This window comes from Parasteatoda tepidariorum, chromosome 1 (assembly GCF_982258835.1).
Source record: "Parasteatoda tepidariorum strain Cologne lab strain chromosome 1, Ptep-v5.0, whole genome shotgun sequence".
NCBI lineage: Eukaryota > Metazoa > Arthropoda > Arachnida > Araneae > Theridiidae > Parasteatoda > Parasteatoda tepidariorum.
The window spans coordinates 27,311,933-27,333,363 of NC_141755.1; the positions used below are offsets into that span (position 1 = coordinate 27,311,933).

General features: G+C 28.7%; 2 protein-coding genes across 5 annotated transcripts; one reads left to right on the forward strand and one right to left on the reverse strand.

Moving 5' to 3' along the window:
* Window positions 1–1,532: 1,532 nt before the first annotated feature.
* On the reverse strand, window positions 1,533–18,489 carry LOC107442089 (COMM domain-containing protein 7). Of its 4 annotated transcripts, none has more exons than XM_043041588.3 (9): window positions 18,362–18,489; window positions 16,457–16,514; window positions 12,225–12,278; window positions 10,245–10,347; window positions 9,671–9,727; window positions 8,899–8,936; window positions 8,690–8,780; window positions 2,317–2,418; window positions 1,533–1,746 (listed from the first exon to the last, which is right to left on the reverse strand). In XM_043041588.3, exons 2-9 carry the CDS (start codon window positions 16,493–16,495, stop codon window positions 1,670–1,672), a joined length of 561 nt encoding a protein of 186 aa, XP_042897522.1. In that variant the 5' UTR covers window positions 16,496–16,514; window positions 18,362–18,489; the 3' UTR covers window positions 1,533–1,669. The 4 variants fall into 4 exon arrangements, with proteins under 4 accessions (XP_042897522.1, XP_042897521.1, XP_071036179.1 ...); XM_043041587.3 differs by having other exon boundaries at window positions 18,390–18,464; XM_071180078.2 differs by having other exon boundaries at window positions 18,320–18,422.
* A 178-nt stretch (window positions 18,490–18,667) lies between these two features.
* On the forward strand, window positions 18,668–21,346 carry ldbr (lariat debranching enzyme). Its single transcript, XM_016055558.4, has one exon. It carries the CDS (start codon window positions 18,805–18,807, stop codon window positions 20,515–20,517), a length of 1,713 nt encoding a protein of 570 aa, XP_015911044.1. The 5' UTR covers window positions 18,668–18,804; the 3' UTR covers window positions 20,518–21,346.
* Window positions 21,347–21,431: the final 85 nt, after the last annotated feature.

The following is a 21,431-nucleotide window of genomic DNA, read 5'->3' on the forward strand; positions in this document are numbered from 1 at the left end:
TAAATAATTCTATTTTAAAAATATTCTTTTGAATATATTTAAATATGAATGGGTATTTAAATAAAATACGTCACTCATGAAGCAAGTTTTAAAAAAATACCCTTTTTAAATAATTTTTAAAAAAATTCGCAAATTGTCCTTACTACTGTTTCTTTCAATATGTACATTCGAAATTGCTTGTTTCGGACAAACTAATACTATTTAAAAAATAATCTTCATTTACTTCTCGCCACATATGGGCATTTCCAGAAAAAATAACGCTCAAATTTTAATAAGAAACTAGGTTTATAAGAATACCTTAATTCAAAAATTTCACGAAGCGTCCCTTTTAAACATAGTTGGAAATCATATTTGGAGTAAATAAATCTATTTTAAAAATATTCTTTTAAGTATTTTTAAAACAATTGCGCATTTGATTAAAATACGACACCTATGTTTTAACATGAATCAAGTTTTAAAAGAATAACGCTTTCCAAGTCATTTTTAAAAAATTCAATAAGTGTTACAACTGCTTCTTCAATATGCACATTTGAAATTGCTTGTTGTGGACAAATTAATACTATTTTAAAAGTAATCTTGAAACACTTCTCGTCGTACATGGGCATTTCTAGAAAATATGACACTCAAATTTAAATGGGAAACCAGTTTTAAAAGAATCCGCCTTTTCGAAAAAATTTCACAAATTGTCTGTCATAATAATAGTTGGAAATTGCTTGTTTCAGAGTAAATAAATCTATTTAAAAAAATATTCTTCGAAGTATTTTTAAATATGAATGGGTATTTAAATAAATTACGACACCCATGTTTTAACAAGAAACAAGTTTTAAAAGAACGACGCTCTCCAACACATTTTTAAAAATTCGCAGACTGTCGTTTTTAACTATTTCGTTCAATAAGTACGATGGAAATTGCTTGTTTCGGACAAATGAATACTGTTTTAAAAATAATCTTTAAATACTTCTCGTCATATATGGGCATTTTCAGAAAATATGACACGCAAATTTTAAATATGAAACCAGTTGTTCCTTCAGACAACAGAACTGTATACACACAATCCTTTTTCTTTTTTGTAAACAATATAAGTGCATTGAATTAATTTTGTAATAATGTACTGTCTTGCTATCACAAGAACTTCAATAGACAGCTCAAGTGTACGCTGGTGTTTACGAGGGCAAGCCACTTTAATTAGGAAAGTGGAGTTTTTGATGTAGGTTAACAGAGAAAATGAAAAGTATACAATATTTAAATTATCATTATATTGGTTCTTAAAAACAGTACAAGGTAAACAAATAGTAACAACCCCATACTGTGTGTAAATTAAATAACTGGAAAACATATATGCCATTTCTCTTAGCTTCCATTACAAATGGGTAGATGACCTCAGACTTTCAGTCTGGAGAAGTTCTTGAGATAGTAAGACGTTTTTCTTTGTTGATAAATGATACGGAATGTTTACCCCCCTTTTTTTTCAAGAATATTAAATGACAGAAATTTTAAGTTATATAACGATTAAAATAAAATAGAAATATAAATTTAACTTATAAAATATATTTAAAAATTTATTTACAAACTATCAATAAATCAATCACATACAAAACTATAACAACATCAATTATACATATTTTAAATTATTATTTTTTTTTCACATATAAAAATGCATCTTCAAACATTAGCTCAAGTAATCTAAACTGGCTCTTGCTCTTTCCATCTCATGCAAAAATGCATAAAATTCTGAAAGTTGCAGTTCTGAAAAAAGATGAAAATTATAACAATACAATATAATTAAAGAATTTAAAAACAAGATTTTTATTGAACAAATTTATTAAAACTGGAATTATAAAACAGAATTAGATAAAAACTCTTTTACTGTATAATTTTCCAAAATATTTCTTTTAACTCATCAACCTCTTTCCCCAAAGATTTGATTTCTAATTCCATGGGATCAGCTTTTAAAATGAAATAACCTTCTTGAATATCATCATTATTATTTTTTTTAATAGAAAATAGGATCAATGATCATATAAAATCATATACAAAAGGAAAAAAAAGGAAATGTTTAATATTTCGAAAATATTTGCTTAAAGTAAATATTTTTTTTTAAAAATCTAGCTACTAATAATGAAAATTTCTTTAAATAGCATGTATATTTGTCTGATGCTTGATGATTGTATTAGTAAAGCTTATAAAAACCATATTATTATAAGTTTTAACTACCATAGAGGCCATACTTAGATTAAAAGAATATAAATACTACCAGAAACTATATAAGAAAGAAAAAAAAATCATTAGACTTTAAAAGCACAAAAGTAATCTCACCAAAGAAAACAGATTTGGTTCTGCCATTTCCCTGATCAACTTCTAGCTTCATCTGAAGGTAGACATTACCAATTGAATTGACTTGGCTACTCGCAGAAGTAACTGAAAAAGGAAAGATCTAATTTTGAAAGCAACAAATTACAGAACCATTTAAATAAGATAGCAAATATAATAAAAGAGCTAGGGGATTATGCTCATCAAACTCCTCTTGTTTCTTTCTTTTGCTTTTTTTAAATTGATAATTTACTTTAATCCACCTTTGTATGAATGTTGGGATTTTTTTTTCCAGGAAAAAAAATAAAGTTTTAAAAATATGAAACAGATAATTTACAATTTTAAAATTTTGTGTTCGGAAACAGCATTTTTAAAACCTAACAAAAATGTAAGGGAAGGAAATAAATAAAGTAACAAAGTAGGTAAAAGTGGTGGTAGTATTCTTGGGTTAAAACAAAAATTAAGATTGACTTGATAAGCATAACAGTAAGCCATAAAGAAAATTTATAAAGCTTTCTTGTCTGAATAATAAAATTGAGAGCTTAAAGACACAGCACAGACAGGATAAAAGAACTTCATCGAAGAAAGAGAACGTATAACAGAGTCTTCTTTGTTGATTCTGACCATCAGGTTAATTAAAATGCCTCTTACAAATTATAAAGCATAATTAAAATCAAAATATTGCACATATTTTTTATGCAAACTGCATAGATTAAAAAGGGGTAGTTAAAACAGTTCATTTTTAATTTTCATTTCTGTCCAGCTTGTAGTTCTCAGGGATGAGATTAGTCAAAAAAGCTGAATTTCCGCAACAGTAAATTTTACGCAAGCGCAACTCTTTAATAATAAATTTCAGACAGTTTAAGGTAATAAATAATGTGTTGATATACAATTGGTACTAATGGGTCTGGTTCATTTCATCGACAATCACTTCATCGACAGGCCATTTCATCGACACCACTTCATCGACAGGCCATTTCATCGACTAGGTCATTTCGTCGACAGGCCGTTTCCTCGACAGGGTTGTTTCGTCGACAGGCCATTTCGTCGACAGGGTCATTTCGTCGACAGGGTCATTTCGTCGACAAGTCATTTCGTCGACAGGGTCATTTCGTCGACAGGTCATTTCGTCGACAAGTCATTTCGTCGACAAGTTATTTCGTCGATATGATCGTTTCGTCGACATGATTGTTTCCTCGACATGATTGTTTCCTCGACAAATCATTTCGTCGACAGGGTTATTTCGTCGACAGGGTCATTTCGTCGATAGGGTCATTTCGTCGACAGGGTCATTTCGTCGACAGGGTAGTTTTGTCGACAGGGTCATTTCGTCGACAGGGTCATTTTGAAGACAGGGTCATTTTGTCAACAGGGGTCATTTCGTCGACAATATTAAGAAAAGATTATTTTGTAGGCAAATCCATGCGTAATTTTGAAACAAGTCTTATGATTTTTTACATTAGACGTTATGCCCCCAGCACTTCTTTGTAATTTAGTATATTTCTGATGAAATTTTTTAATCCTATCCTGATGCAAAATCTTAATAGTATGTTGAAGTTGCCGGAAAAAAGCTTTTTCTTTGAAAATTGCCTACTCCTCTATTCACATCACGTTGCAAAAACGAAATATTACTTATATTTTACACATTTAAGTTGTATATTACACAATTTTTTTCTAGTCATAATTAACACATTTGTTTCTAAGATTAATTTTTAATGTACATTATTGTAGATTATCATCGCAAAAGCAATTGAGTATATATTTTAAAGAGGTATATATTTTAAAATATATTGAGAGTATATATTTTAAAGGCGAGCAATAAGTCCTTTAGAAAGTGTAATCGGAAATGGAAATGTTTTTAAATATCATGTTTGATATGTGTTCTGAAAAAGAAATGTGAATTTTTGTTACCAAAACGAAAAAGTGGAATTTTGAATGTTGATAGAATATTTTGTGAAATTTTGCCCTTGTGGTTTTCGCTATGTGCGAAAATTTTCATAATTATTTTTTCTCATTTGTAGTCTACTGAACAAATTTGATATTTTAAATATATATGCATTTTTTATATTCATTTTTTCTGCATTTTAGTTTTGAGCCTCCTGGTTTGTTCAGGCAGAAAATAATCAAACTTTTGATTGGCGATAAGTCGTGCTAATAGTTGTCAGTAAGCGTTTGAAAATTGTGTTTTCATCCTGTGCAGAAAATCAGTTAAAAATTTATACTATTAAAAATTGGTCAAATTTTAATTGCAAGATTTTTTTTTCTTTTTCGTAAAGTAAGGGTTACTTATTCTTACGTTTAAATTCCAGGCTTGACTTTTTGTTAATTTTCTTTTAAACAAAATGTGTCTAATTTAAATCCTGCAAATAAAAAATGAATTAATTCATCATTTACTTACTACTATTATTATTCCTATTAAATTATACTATTATTATTTAATTATAATAATAGTATAATTCAAAAATAGTATAATTTGATAATATTAGATTAGAATTGAATAATTAATACTATTATTAAATCCACTATTCATAGAAAAAACACATTTTGTGAAGAGCAAACACTAACACGCTTGCAACATTACGCCCGTGCTTCTAAACATTTTTGGTAAGGTGAGTAGCACTTTAAATATTGTGGGAATCTACAACCGCCTCGGTAAATACCTAAACATCAAGTTTGTGTTCCTATTGTTCTTCGAAATCTTTAATAGTAGTAACGAAACTAAGACTCAGTTCGATTGTTCGAATAAGCATATTCCTGTTCTAATGTTAACGATGCTGTACAAAAAGTTTAAAATTGCAATTAAAGTGAACATTAAGAAATTACTTTTCCATCATAAAAAACCTAGAATTTTTTTTTCTGTTGTTGTTGTTCATTTACGTCGCACTAGAGCTGCACAATGGGCTATTGGCGACGGTCTGGGAACATCCCTCAGGATGATCCGAAGACATGCCATCACGATTTTAATCCTCTGCAGAGGGGATGGCACCCCCGCTTCAGTAGCCCGACGACCTGCACGCGAAGTCGAGCACTTTACGGTAGAACAGTTTAACGAGGACCGATATCGCACACCCTCGGTCCCTACGCAGACTGATCCAAGTGGTCACCCACTCGCACACTGACCGCAGCCAGTGATGCTTGACTTCGGTGATCTGCTGGGAACCGTGTCTTAACGATCAGTCAACTGCGGGACGATTTTTTTTCTACTTATGCAAATATAATAATTAGGTCTATGATTATTTTCATTTCTGTGAGAATTCGACTGAAGTCTATGTTTTTGTTAAAATTTATGTAAAAATGTTGAAAATTTTTACAGCAATAAATTTAGCTTTCCCCTGCTTGAAATAGTGTCTAAATTTTCAATGTAATATATTTTTATTACTTTTAATTCTAAAAATATATTTTATTAATTTAATTTGATATCAAAAACAATTTGATTGTTAACGTCACACTATATTAACTGGTGACCACGGTCCGGATATCATGCTTGGTAATGTTCTGAAGACAATCCTTACCTATCCAGAAAATAAGTGTCGAGCTATTACGATTTAGATGTAGAAATGTAGATTTCGATACATCAACCGTTTAAACGCTTCTTAACTACCTATTAATTAATTTAAAAAGCGAACTTCTTTTAGTGCAATTGGAACAATAAACAGCCATAAAGAATTTTACTTTAGTATAAGATTAAATAAGTGCATTTTTCTTATTAATAATAGAAATATTTAGATTAAATCTCTGAAATAGTTTCAGAATTACGCATGACACTATCAACGAAATGACCCTGTCGACGAAGTAACTTGTCGAAGAAATGACCCTGTCGAAGAAATGACTTGTCGCCGAAATGACTTGTCGATGAAATGACTTGTCGACGAAATGACCCTGTTGACGAAATGATCCTGTCGACGAAATGACCATGTCAATGAAAAGACCCTGTCGACGAAATCACTTGTCGACGAAATGACCCTGTCGATGAAATGATCCTGTCGACGAAATCACTTGTCGACGAAATGACCCTGTCAATGAAATGACCTTGTCGATGAGATGACTTGTCGACGAAATGACCCTGTCGACGATATGACCCTGTCGTTGAAATGATCCTGTCGACGAAATCACTTGTCGACGAAATGACCCTGTCGATGAAATGACCTTGTCGATGAATTGACCCTGTAGACGAAATGACCCTGTCGACGAAGTGACCCTGTCGATGAATTGACCCTGTCGACGAAATGACCCTGTCGACGAAATGGCCTGTCGACGAAATGACCTTGTCGACGAAATGACCCTGTCGACGAAATGACCCTGTCGACGAAATGACCCTGTCGACGAAATGACCCTGTCGACGAAATGACTTGTCGACGAAATGACTTGTCGACGAAATGACCTAGTCGATGAAACGGCCTGTCGATGAAGTGGTGTCGATGGAATGGCCTGTCGATGAAGTGATTGTCGATGAAATGAATGCGACCCGTACTAATCTATTATTATATAAATGATTACATTGATACCTAACATTTAGTGAAAAAAAAATTACCAATTGAAAAAATAAAGCTGGAAATTATATTTTTCCTCAGTTCGCATAAGAGACAATTATTACTTGAAAAACTACCTGGTTCAGCAAATTAAAACTACTGAGAATATACATTAATATTTCATTTCTTTTAATAAATACTGTTATGTGATTTATAGCAAATATATCAGTAATATTACTTTTTAAATTATATTGGAAAAAAAACCTTTAACAATGGACCGAATCATTATGTTCATATTATAGTCTAATCTAACTAGAGCCCTTTGAAACGTATCAATAACAGTGAAGTAGAAATGTATAGTAACTCCTTAACATACAAAAAATGCTATATTAGTTTGAAAAATTACATGACAATCAGCAACTGTTTAGATAATTGTCTTTTATTTGATAAGAATTTTGCATTTTATAGCATAAATAACAGCAATTATAAATAAAATTTTGATGATGAGTTAACTCTTTTTCCAAAAAAAAAATAAATTAAATTAAATCCCTTTTTAAGTGATTGCTTTTGTTTGCTATATCTTTTATGTTTGCTATATTTAGTCGTTAGTCCTTCTTCAAACATCTTGTGACAAATCCTATTTTTTCTTCTTTGCAAGCACAGAATTTAAGTTTTGAATATATTCCCTTCCAGTTTCCTGATGTTGTAACACTTACATATACTAATAATCGTAGTTAGAAAAACAGTCATCTTTATAGTAACTAATTTAAAAAATTTTACTTCTTACAAGAATCCCGATAGTTGATCTTAAAATTGTGTGAATATGAATAACAATTATGGATTTTGAAATCATATGAATATGAAATTAGATATACGATTTTGAAAATGAGAAAATACAAACTGGGATATAGAATTTTTAAAACTCGTAAATACAAATCACGATTCATAATTTTTAGATTGCGTAAATACGAATCATAATGCGGAATTTTTAGATTGCATAAATAAGAATTATGAATTTTTAGAGCGCGTGAATGCAAATCCCAATGCCTTATTTTAAAATAACGTATAAATACGAAAATCAATGTTTGATATTATAAACCGCTTGAGCAAATCAAGACATTGAATTTTAAACTTGTGTGAATCTGAATCGCTACATAGGTTTTAAAAAAGGCGTAAATACGAATCACAATATCGGATTTTTAAATCTCGTAAATAAGAATCACAACATACAATACTCAAATCACGTGAATCAGAATCGCAACACGCAAATATGATAAGCTATGTTTGATATTAAAATCGTGTGAATGAGATCGAGATATTAGCAGATTCCAGGCTTGGGACCTCTAAAAGGCTTGTCAGAAGCAGCGTCGTTTGAACTACAAAAATCGGATCTATCTGGAGGGCGAGTAAAAAATTCCGAAAATCTTATTTGCTGTGAGTAAACGGAGAGAAAATAGCTAAAATAAGTAAAAATGAGAAAGGTTTGGTAGCTATGCAGTTTGAATTTTCTGTTTCTCTTTGAAAATCGGTAAATTTTTTGAAAAAGCGGAATACTTATAAAAAAAAATGAAATTTTTAGAAAAATCTGAATTTTTGACAAAAAAGCTGAAATTCAAGTGATAAAAGTGAAAAAAGCGTAAATCCGCTAAAAAGCGGAAAAATCTCATCCCTGAGTTCTGTTTGTTTCAACTCTTCAATGCCAAAATGGGAGAAGAAATGTCATAGATTTTGTGAACATATTATAAAAAGCATATATTATAATTATGCTATCTGTAAGGAAAAGAAGAAATACTTTGGTCAATATGGCTAGTAATAAGAATTATTGAAGAGTTATGAGACGAAGATAAGGAGAGTTAGACAGTTTATGAACGCGACATTTACCACTCTGTATTGCAGATAAAATAACTTACCTCCAAATTTCCATTCCATATCAACTAAAGGATTAATGGGTATTGTTTCAGCTGTTGAAGAATGTATTAAAGAGGAACGTACATCATCCCACTGAAAAAAATAAAATGAAATAAATAAAATAAACTCACAATAACCGTATTTTCTAATATTTGAAGACAGCAGGTGAACTAATAGATGAAAATGTTTAATTTTTTTTCCTAATAATTACCTGTTTGACAAAGATTTCAATTTGTTCATTATTCATGCCTAAAACAAAAGAAAGCTCTGAATAAACGAAAACTATTCTTTGTAAATATAACTTAATATAGCAACATTATATAACTGTATCTTAAAATTACTGTATATATAACAACACAAAATATTAAATTATGTGGACTTTAACTTAAAACATCTAAGAAGTCCAGATTCTCAAAGTGTTGGTTACCACCATATAAAGTTTAAAAAAAGCCTTCTAGCAATATTTATGACTGATTTCACATGTGTATTGTTCTTGCATTGATCAAAACTTATATTATTCACAGTCTCAAGCATTGAGAATTACTTTGTTCTTGCACTGAGCCTGTCTTAATTTCTACAATTATGTTTTACCTGGCATTGTACATAGTTCTTATTTTGTAACATTATAATGCTCCAATGTAGCTTTGAAGAAAAATAAAAAGATATTAATTTATATGCATTTAAACATTATTAAAAACTAAATCAAATGAAAAATGAAATCAAATTAAAAATAAATAACTTTTCTTAATTAATGCATAAATCAGTTTAAAGGGTTTACGCAGGCTGATTTATGATTTCCATCACATACAATATGCAAACTTAATGAATCCATTTCTTAATAATGTAAATATTATCTATAGTTATACGTCTCTATAAAAAGAGTTTTAAATTTACAAAATTAGCAGAACAGAAAGTATTACACATATTATATAATATGGTTAGTTACATTAATATGCAACATAACATAAATTGGGTAATTTTACCTAGATTTTGGAGGTCATCATGCATTTGAGCAGCAGATTTTCCACTTTTGAGAGCATCTAAAGAATGTAAATACAATTTTTCTCACATTACTAAACAAATCGAAGCTCAATAGAGATACATAATTAAAAGGAAAATATGTTAGAAATTGAACTTAATACTAAATATAAAATTTTAATATTAGTTATTTTAATTAGTTATTTTAATGTATTATTAAATACATAATTAAGTATAAGTACATATTAAGTATGCACATAACATTATTCAGTTAAAAAAAAAGTCAGTCCAAATGCAAGAGCTAAAGAGAGAGTCGGCTTTGTGTGTTAATTTCAAAAACTGATTACTTACAAAACTGATAGTTTACAAAATAAAGATTAGATAAACATGGAAAAACATTCATTTTAAACATAATACTTTCTTTTATTCACTAAATTACTACAAAATTAAAATTCACTTGCTTCTCTATTTAAAAAAAAAACTTTATTAGCACTAGAAAAATTTAGTTATTTTAAATTGTTAACAAATAAATAACATATACTTGAGAAAGCAAACTGAGTAAAAATTATACAATAATACCTTTACAAAGATGTAAAAATGATTTCAAGGAAGGTTCCAAATCTGAAAACTCTATATCTGAATTTTTACAGACTGTCTTGTAACGAGAGAAAACCTCTGATGGCTAAAAGAAACAAGAGAAACTTTTATAAGAGACACTAATTCAATACAATTTCATTTAAAATTATTAAGAACAGTTATATGTAATGCTACTTGAGGTAAATATGTAATACCCACGTGAATTTAACACTTTAATAGCCAATATGCAAAATGTCTCGATGTTCAGAAGAAACACAACAAATGGATCAAAATGTGATACGAATACGTATTACAGACTGTAATAACTATGGTTTCGTTACCCCATTGAGCGAATGAAAACTGAATTTGGAGCTAAGAAAAATATCACTCCAACCATTTGCTTAAATATTATTTTTCTAACAAATTCTAGTTTTGCAAGTGAATACTTATGTCCAATATTAATTTTAAATAAATATAAAATCAACAGAAAATGAACAACTAAAGAATTCTATAACTTCAAACATAACACTTACAAAACTAGAAAAAAAAAATTGTTTTATACATTTGCCTTGTCTTTATTTCTTAGTTAAATCACATTAAATAGGTTTGCAAAAATTAAAATAATTTACATTAATATTGATAAGTACAAACACTTCACTTACAATTTTTTACATTTACAGCATTTGTTTTTTAAATAAAACTATTGTAGTTAAAAGTTCACACAAGTAAAAAAAAAAAGTAAAAAAAGATAACACTAGTACATCATTTGAAAGTAAAATTCTTTAAAATATCAAATTTATGTTCGAATGTACTCTTATTACTTAATACAATTGGCTGGAAAAATAGTATTCTTTTAACCAAGGCTGACTGCACCACAGTTTATTAACTCAATTTTTAAGAGAAAGAATTCTTTTTTCTCCATAAAAAAAGATTTTAATGTGGATTAAAAAAACTGTATATATTTCATTTTGGGTACAATATACTAAAAGATGTTTAATAGATTTTAAATAATATGCATTGAAATTTTAGGTATAACATATTTTTAGGAGAAAAAACTAGTACACTTCAAATATACTGCACCAAACTTAAGAGAAAATTCATACTTAATTTAACTTAAATAGACAAAAAGAAAGAGAAAGAGGAAATAAACAATAATAAAAGTGAATATATTTATGAAACCTTATGAACATAAAAAGAAAGGAAAATCTATGAATTTAGACGAATTTATTAGAAAGTTAAGAGAATCTATGAATTTAGAAATCGTCAACTAAAAATAAATGTCAAGAAATTCTTAATACCATAACTAAAAAAAAAAAAAAAGAGATAAAACACAAAGTAATCACATAACTTATTTCACGAGAAAGATTAAATTATTTCATGAGAAACTATAAATGCAAACAATGAAATATAGTGAAACTTGTTTAAGATATCCCCTATTGAAAAAGTTTTCCCGTGAAAGTAGTTTATATTCTCATTACCATTTTGTCACTCATTTCAATACTATTAAAACTAACGCTTTTAAGACATTTAGGTTTCAACTTTTCTCCAATTAAAAAAGTTTACAAGATTGCCAACTTCCCTCTTCTAAAAAAAAAAGTTTACAAGAGTTCTTAAACATCAAACTCATTCGCTTAGAAATAACTTTCATCAGACATGAAATATGCTACACTTTTTTTAGAAAATAAGCCTTCTGAAAAAAAAAGTCTTTTTTTTTTTAAAGATAAATTAGATTTAACTTGATTAATGTTTAAGTCTATTAATATCTGAGCTAAATTTCAACAAGTATAACTAAACAACTGAATGATATAACAAATAAAAACATCTGCATGTCAACTGTACTGTAATACACTTATTAAATTTGTTTTTAACAAAATCTAGAATACCTACTGAAAAAGTTTTACAATTTAAGACTATTTCTTTCTTTTTTTATGAAAATACCTTACAAACAAGTATAACTATATTTATATGTAAAAAAAAATTTACCTGTATTTTTTGAGAAAGTGAGTCAAAGCAAATGGAGACCAGTTGAGAATACATCTAAAATTACATGAAAGAAAATTTTATTCAGTGAAAATAAGTACATGATGAAAACAATTGGAGATCAATATAATATAATATGGATAACTGGTTATAATAAATATGCTAACATTCTATTTCCAAAATTTATTTTATTAGGTATCCTCTGATACAATAATTAGACTTTTTATTTAGATTTGTTGAATATGATGAGAGTACACTTATTACTGATATGTAGGAAGAAAAATAACAATTTACAAAAAAAAGGAAGAAAAAAAAAGGGACAAATAAAAATATCGCTCCATGCATAATTTTTTAATAATTCATCTTTCAGATCATGAGCTGCTTCAATTTCTATCACGCATTTTCGTTATGAGACGTTGGTTGCCTTCATCAATCATTAAGTGGGCGCTTAATACTCTCTCTTTCAGGTCAGAAAAATTATCAGGTATTGCTTGAGGTTTATTTGCTTCTACTACAGTAATACACATTTATTATTATTTGAACATTTTATTTTATAATATTGCTTAAGATAAACATTAATATAATTCATGTTTATCATGAGCTGCTTCAATTTCTATCACGCACTTTCGTTATGAGACGTTGGTTGCCTTCATCAATCATTAAGTGGGCGCTTAATACTCTCTCTTTCAGGTCAGAAAAATTATCAGGTATTGCTTGAGGTTTATTTGCTTCTACTACAGTAATACACATTTATTATTATTTGAACATTTTATTTTATAATATTGCTTAAGATAAACATTTAATTTACAAATTAAGTTTATTCTAAGATATTATTTGAATTTTTTGATTTAAAGAAAATATGCATACATACATATTTTTCCTGTTTAAATACTTGTTTGTTTAAAATGGAAATATTTTGCATGTGAAACTTATTTGATTTATTATTCATGGCACGGTAATTTAATTTTATCAATTGATATTTATTTAAATTTCATTAATAAGGCAATAATTTGTTAAAGGTTTGAACCAATACTGATGAAACATATTATTTTATGAGTTCGATTAATATTATTAAATTATAATCTTTATATAATTAAGAATGGCTCATATTATAAAAAGGTTTTTCTTTCTTTTCTTTTCTAATTACGTCCATCATTTGCTCTCTTAGGCATGAGAAGTCTTGCAGTCCAATATAACAAAGAAATATCTCCAGGGGCGGCGAAAGTCTTGAAACTAGAAGAATTACGGGCCTCCTGGAAGACAGAGCAGTTCCATAAATGCCCGCCATTCATATGGACCCTATTTGCACATAGAGTACAGTTAGGAGAGTAAGTAATCATGCCCCATCAACAATCGGAAAGATGAAACACCGATAGCTCTAGGACGATTTTTCGAAAGACAGGATGCCAGAAGGCTCTCCCAAGGTTTTCCAAAAACTATTGTATAAAGGTAGGATTATATATTTCTTTTTGGTTAATATTTTGTAATGATTTTGTTATGAGCTAAGAGTTAATCGGGGGGAAGAGTTAATATTTCTCCATATAAATAATGATTTCTAAAACTCAATAGATGACGCTCTGCACAGTAATGTAAAATCATTAATTGTAATTAGTTTCCTCCATGCCACTGTATCATGAACATCATCCGTGTTTTGTTATTAAATATATCTTGTTAAAGCCGTTTGGTAATGATTTGAACCCCGAGATCATCTCCTCGTATTTAACAGTCACTACTAAAATTCCTAAACAAACAATGTATTTTTTGAATTAAAAATCCTACACAAGAAATGTTGAAAGTTTAATGAATATTGATTGCAATGTCTTTTTATTTGGGTCAAGACTACTTTTAACAATGGAAAATATTTTGTTAAAATGATGTAATAATTTTTTTTGGATTTATTATGGATATTGACTTTCAATTAAGTATTTTTAAACTTATTCTTAATTTCTTGATTATACAATGGTATTTTGTATATTTTTTTAAATCAAGAAATGTGCCTCAGTTTAGCAGAATTTTTTTTAAATTCAAAAAGTCAAAATAAAGCAGTTTTTATACGTTTTTAAATATATTTAAAAACCTGTAAGAAATCCAATTTTAAGCTTTTTTCGTGCTTTGAAACGATTAAAGAACCAGAGAAAGAAATTGAAAATAGAATTTTGGCTTTTTAAAAAATTGGAACAAAACCAAATAGTTTTAATTTCCCATACTTATTTCCGACCATTAAATTTCATAAAACACCTGTTAAATTTAGATTTGTTACATGCTGCACAGGGTGTTATAATTCTGTTTTTGGTAAACGATTTTTTAAATACTTAAACATTATTTTAAACAAAATTATTTCTAATGATAAACATTTTATCATTAATAACAACCAAGAAGTTATTAAATATTTAAACAACACACGTGTTAATACAATTCTTACCTGTGATTTTGAAAATCTTTTTACCAGTATTCCTCACAATAAATTAAAAAATATTTGTATTGAAATTTTTGAACATTATTTGATTAATGAAGGTATTGACAGGGAAGACTGGATTAATTTATGCAATGTCAACATTTTTGAAAATTATCTTTTTAACGGTATTAGTTTTTACAGGCAAATTAAAGGTATTTCTATGGGTAATAGTTATTCAAGTGCATTCGCTAATATTTTCCTTCACTTTTATGAGAATAAATTTTTACAGAATAATTTTTTAAAAGGTTTTAGGTTTATTGATGATTTAATCATCTTCGATTGTTGTAATTTTGACTTGATTAATAATATTTATCCTGAAGAACTGAGTTTAATTAAAACTAATTCACAAGACTCTCGTGCTTTTTTTCTAGATCTTGATATTAATATTTCTAATAACAATAATCTCATTGGGGTATATGATAAAAGGAAGGATTTCAATTTTAATGTTATTAACCTTACGCATTTTTATTCCTACCTTTACTATAAAATTTTCAAGAATATTGTATTTGGTCAAATAATGAGATTCAAATTCATTTGTAATAACCGTATAGATTTTTTGACGGCTATTGAGGTATTAAAGAAAAGTTTAAAGAAAAATAAATTTCCTTTCAACTTTAATAATTTTGATTAAAGACATTTTAAACAAATTCTATTAACTTGGCCGATATTGAAGCCCGTCTAAGCAGGCCTAGACGGTGAACAATTTGATTTTCATCTTGAAATTTTTGGAATTTGTTTTCATTTACAAAATTTATTGGGAATATGTTTTCTTTTTCAAAATTGTTGGGATTTTTTAGATAGATGGCGGCACTTGGATTCTATTGCTCTTTAATTTGTTTTTTTTTATCTAGGTGTCAGCACAATATAAATTTTGAGCTGATTTGGAATTTATAAGGAAATTCTTCTTCACTTTTACTAACTGTAACTGTTTTTATGTGCTTTGGGGGCGGTTTATTTGATGTCTTTTAAATGTTTTGTATATTTGTTTCAGTAAAGGTGATTTTATTACAAAGTTTTTCATGAATGTTATTATGGTAGATATTTATTTAATGTGGTAATTATTATTATTATTATTCTTTATGCTTGAATTTTCATTAGGGGCCTCGGGGCACTGTTAGTTTTGGCTTTGCCACTAACAACAGAAAGGCTCCTGTGTGTTTACAGACATTGTGTCCCCTGATGAAGTGCTGCTCTGTAGACACACAACTTTATTTAATTTTCTTTTAATTATATTTATATATTTTTTTGAGTAAATTTATATTATTACTTGTTTATAAGATTTGAATTTGGTTTTAGCTGCCTTGTGCGCTGTTCCAATTTGAATTTGAATTAATGTAGTTATGGTTATTTTGGTTACCTCCTGTTTTATTTATTTCAATTAAGATTTGAATTTATGTTTGGATAAAGAACCAGAATTTAACGTTCTCTAATTTTATTGGAAAGAATGTACGAAAACTTTTTTCTAATAAAATTTTTATTTGGGAATTATAATTTACATTCATTATAGATAATTCGTCAATAAGATATCAACACTAAATTCTATAAATTCATTATAGTAAATAACTTTCTTGATCATAAGTTAAATTTTTTTAAATAACATATATTTAATATTTATACAATTATAATATAGATAAAAAATATGAACACAGTTTATATTATACAGTTTCTAAAAAAATTTTGAAAATTGATATAATCTTTTTAAAATTTAGTACAGTTGGCAGAGCATATAATTTCATTCAAAACAATAATAAATATATACATATAAAAAAATTAATCATACTTCATCGTTTATTTTCTGAAACACACTAAGTTCAGGCATATTGATATTAGTAGAGTACCTATAATAGATAAATATTATTGCAAATAAGTAATTACGAAAGGAAAACAAGATATATAATAGTAACTGATAGAAAATATTTTAGTGAAATTGAAAAAATCTTTTACAATTCCCCAAAAAGTGATATGATTTTATTTCTGTCGTGGAACAGCCAACCCAACTTTTTGGGTTTACGACTACCAATGTTCAACTCTGTAGCCTTGTAATTTTGAACCCAATCCAGAAGACAAGGAAAGTCCTGGATCAAGTATTAGTAGAAATTTTGTCTTCATGAAGGACTTTTTGATGGAACTAACCCACTTTTGCATTACATGGAGAGGAAAACCACAAAAACCTCCCACGGGTAGCCTGATGGCAAGGGAACCCTAACCCATGATCTGTCTACCACTGTGGATATTTCACCTCAGTACTGTGGTTGGTGCGAGTAGTATGCGAAATTCGTATTGACCAGCCATCGCTGGGATTCAAACCCAGTTCATCTGATTGGAAGGTGATCGCTCTATCTCCTGAGCCATCCTGGCTCAGTGATATGATTCTCAAGTATACATTTTCTATTAAGGGAAACAAACAACATTCACTTGTGTTGTGATTGTTTTTTCGGCAAAGTTTAAAGATATTTCAATGTCATACATTTTCTCAATTGAATAATATAAGAAAAAAGTGGAAAAATGTTTTTACAATATGATGACAAAAAGCACATATTTTGTATCAATTAAAACTACATCTTTGAAAAGTTGGTAAAATTGTGATGATTATAACACAGATACAAAAAAAACTAACAGCTGTGTTAATTTAAAAAAATCTTTTATTAATTTTTTTTAATAACCGAAGAAAAACTGCATTAATTGTAGTTTTATTGGTTGCCTCATAATTTATACATTCATGTCCTTAACAAAAAGTGTTGATGAATGATTTAGAATATCAGTATACAATTTTTTTTAATTAAAAAATATTATTATTACCCACTAGTATTTATTCGTTAAGATGGTCATTACAAAATACTCTTTAGTTTTGAGTATGGTAATTACTTTTGATTTTTTTTCTTTATTTGTAGTACAGTATACTCTTGATTTCTCGAAAAACTTTTTATGTCAAAAAAATATTTTTCTCTTTGAAATTACATATCCACCCACCTAATGTTAATTTGAATTCCTATGTCAAAGGGTTTCCTCTCAAAATTTTGCTATATCGATTTTTTTACGAAACAGAAAATGAATTTTTCCAGAAAAATCAAAACATAAGTTCATTGAAAACCAGATTTTTTCTACTTAATGCATAATTTCTTTTTTTCTTACTTTAAAAATATAATTAATGTATTTAGACTTATAGTCATCTATCATTATATACACATTTAATAGCAGTTATTCTTATGTTTTATGACTCTACTTTTTAGAGTAATATTTTAGAATATATTTCCCTACTTTTTAGAACATATTTAATTGTGAACTTGTAATCTCGAAATTTTTTTAGCATTCCTTTAACTTTTAAATAGTGAGAGAATAGTGTATTATCTTTTATTTTTTCTGTGTTCTCATTTTTATTTATAAAATGGGAAGTCATAGTGATATTTTATACAAAACATGAATGGGAATATCCATTAATTAGGGGTTGTTACTAAACAGAACAGTAAAGTAACAATAAAGCGGATAATCATAAAAAAACAACTTATTTTTGATAAAAATACAAAACACAAGATAGACAGTAAACACCCTCAAATAGCGATTACGGAACTAACCTTTAAGCTTTTTTCTATGGAAAAAATTTACAAAATATTCAAAAGAGGTTCAGAATAATAAAAAAAATTACTTAATTTTAAATAAATAGAGACATAAATAAAATACTTAGTACTTCAATTTTAAAAATTGACAGAACAGACACCGATAGAGAGAACGGATGAGCACTTTGACGCATCTAGTTGTCTACTTTTGTTATATTAAGCTCTTAACATTCTTGTGGATTAATATTTTGATCTCTCGGTTTTTCTTTGTGAAAAAAGTAACAAACTTAACTGCAACCGTAAAATACTTTATTCATATTTGTAAATTAAACTTGAAATTCCATGTGATATGAGTTTTTTCAGTTTTAATTCGTTTAATTTGTGTTTATTATCTACTTTTCAGTTCTTTTCAGTCTGAAAAATCATTTCACCGTTGAATACGTTTCATACATCGTGTTGCCGACAGAGTGTTGTTTTTACTTATATGTTGTTTTTATCGACTCGTTGATTTTACCAAAGTTAACTATTTTCTGTTGATTTGTTATAATAAGTAAAATAATAACAGAGTTTGACAATGAAGATTGCTGTAGAAGGATGTGCCCATGGCGAACTTGATAAAATCTATGAGTCTATTCAAGCATTGGAGAATAGACACAGAATAAAAATTGACTTGTTGATTATTTGTGGAGATTTTCAGTCAGTAAGAAATCCAGCAGATCTTGAAGGTATGGCAGTTCCTCCTAAGTATCGAAAATTGAATACATTTTATAAATACTACTCTGGTGAGAAAAAAGCACCTATATTGACAATATTTATCGGCGGGAATCACGAAGCATCTAACTACCTATCAGAGCTTTCTTATGGTGGTTGGGTTTGCCCAAATATATATTATATGGGTTATGCCAATGTCATAAACATTGGAGGATTAAGGATCGCTGGACTGTCCGGTATTTATAAAGGTCAGGATTATCTGAAAGGACATTTTGAGACACCACCCTACGATAAGTCCACTGTTAAAAGTATTTACCACGTAAGGAATGTCGATGTCTTTAGGCTTAAACAACTTAAAAGGCCCATAGACATCTGCATATCTCATGACTGGCCCAGGTCTGTGTATAAACATGGTGATATGGAGCAACTATTACGTTTTAAACCCTTCTTTCGGGAAGAAATGGAATCAGATAAACTAGGTAGTCAACCAGGGGAAGAGTTGCTGAAAAAATTAAAGCCTTCCTATTGGTTTGCTGCGCATTTACACTGTAAATTTTCTGCACTTGTGCCACATGATGATGAAAAAGGAGCTTTCACTAAGTTCCTGGCTTTAGATAAGTGTTTGCCGAGGCGGAGATTTCTCCAGGTTTTAGACATTGGTAAAGCAGTGGACTTTCCACAAATTGAATATGACCCGGAATGGTTGTGTATTTTGCGCAGCACAAATCATCTTTTAAATGTTTCCAGGAGAAGTTCGTTTATGCCTGGTGCTGGTGGTACAGAGCGTTGGGATTTTACTCCAAATGATGAAGAGCTAGATAGTATTAAAGGTATTTTAAATGATGACTTGAAAGTACCTTGCAATTTTGTAGTGACAGCACCAACATTTTTGGCTGGTGGTTCATCTCCAACTAGTAGTTTGATGAAGAAGTATTTGAATCCACAGACTCAAACTTTTTGTAAGCTTTTTAACTTAACTGATCCTCAACAAGCTGTTTCTTCACCTGATAGTTTTACAATCAGTGATTTTTCAGGCACTGAATTCAATAGTTCTAACCCCACTTCGTTTGATCCTGATGAACTATCTAGATCTAGTAGCGATGAAGAGACCGTGGATTGTTCACAAGATGATGATAATCAAGAATTTCTTGGCTTCTTTATTGACAGAATTGGCTCATTGGGAAATAAAAGTAAGCGGACATCTCCGAAGAATCAATCCGATGTCTCGACGGAACTATCAAATTTAGAATTATTTCCAGATATTAAGACAGAAAACAGAGTTTGTTCAACAGAAAGCAAAAATGTACAGAAATTTTTGCAAGACCAGCCTGACAACCCTGAGATTCTCATCAAACAAACAAAATTGGAGTCATTTCCAGAAATAAAAACAGAGAATTTGAAAGGTGATGCGACTTCCTCGGAGCAAATAAGCTCTTCATTTGTATTTAAAAGAAGAAATCAATCTTTGTATGCCAGTACTGAATCATCGGAATTAAGTACGGAACAAGAGGTTGATGACAGTCTAGGTAAAAGATTCAAAAGGAGTGTCTTTCCTGCATGTCATAATGTAGAGTAAATGAGTGAAAATATATTTTAACAAGATTTCATTATGTATGTAAATAAGTATGTAACTATAGTTCTATGACATTGAGCCAGAGGAGCCTGCTTAGAAATGTCTTCATTAACTTGATGTTTACATTGAAAGTGAATGTTTACAACTTCTGAAAAAATTCACTTGACTATAGATCTTTTTAACGATTGGAATAGTAGGAAAAAAAGTCTTTTAAAATCAGAGACTTAAATTTTTTTCTAAAGATATAAATTTTTATTTAAATAAAAAGTTTTATTTTGAATGAAATTGAAAGTTCAGTGGGTACAAGTGTAATATTTTTTTTAATAATTAAAAGTTAGTTATGTAAACATTTTATCTAAGTTTAAATCATTTAACTAGAAAAAAAGGCAGGATCAGGATATTCAATCTTTAACGTTAAAACAAAAAAAAATGTTCAGCTTTTTATATGTAGCAATATTTTTAGCACGTTCCATCCGCTCTTTGTCACTGAACTTGTCCATTGTTAATAATAAAATATCATTGTTTAATTTCCTGTTGCAAGGATGTCAGTTTCTAAATTGTTTTTATTTTATTCAACTCTGTCGACAATGCACAAACTCTTTCTATATAGTACAAATATAAATACTTCACTTGTACAGTGCTGGTTTTATAGTTATTGGTATTAGTATTGATACTTTATTTGTATTCAATTAGGATTACAGTTTATAAGGATAGAGATAAAACTATAATGTGATTAACTACAGCATGTTTTAATGAATTATAAATTATTGCCATGAATTAATTTTAATGATCCGTTAGTAAATATTAACTCTGCAACAAATCTCAATTTAAATCTTTTCTTCCAAATTGTGATATTTTGTATTAGAAATTAATTTATGTTTAGCTAGTGCCATTCAATATTTATACTTATTTATGAA

Coding starts and splice junctions, on each gene's coding strand:
- ldbr (XM_016055558.4), top strand. CDS start 18,805: ATGAAGATTGCTGTAGAAGGATGTGCCCATGGCGAACTTGATAAAATC.
- LOC107442089 (XM_043041587.3), bottom strand. CDS start 18,424: ATGCGTCAAAGTGCTCATCCGTTCTCTCTATCGGT. Junction 10,348..12,224: donor CACTTTCTCAAAAAATACAG/GTAAATTTTTTT, acceptor TGTTTCTTTTAG/CCATCAGAGGTTTTCTCTCG. Junction 1,747..2,316: donor AACCAAATCTGTTTTCTTTG/GTGAGATTACTT, acceptor ATCTTTTTTCAG/AACTGCAACTTTCAGAATTT.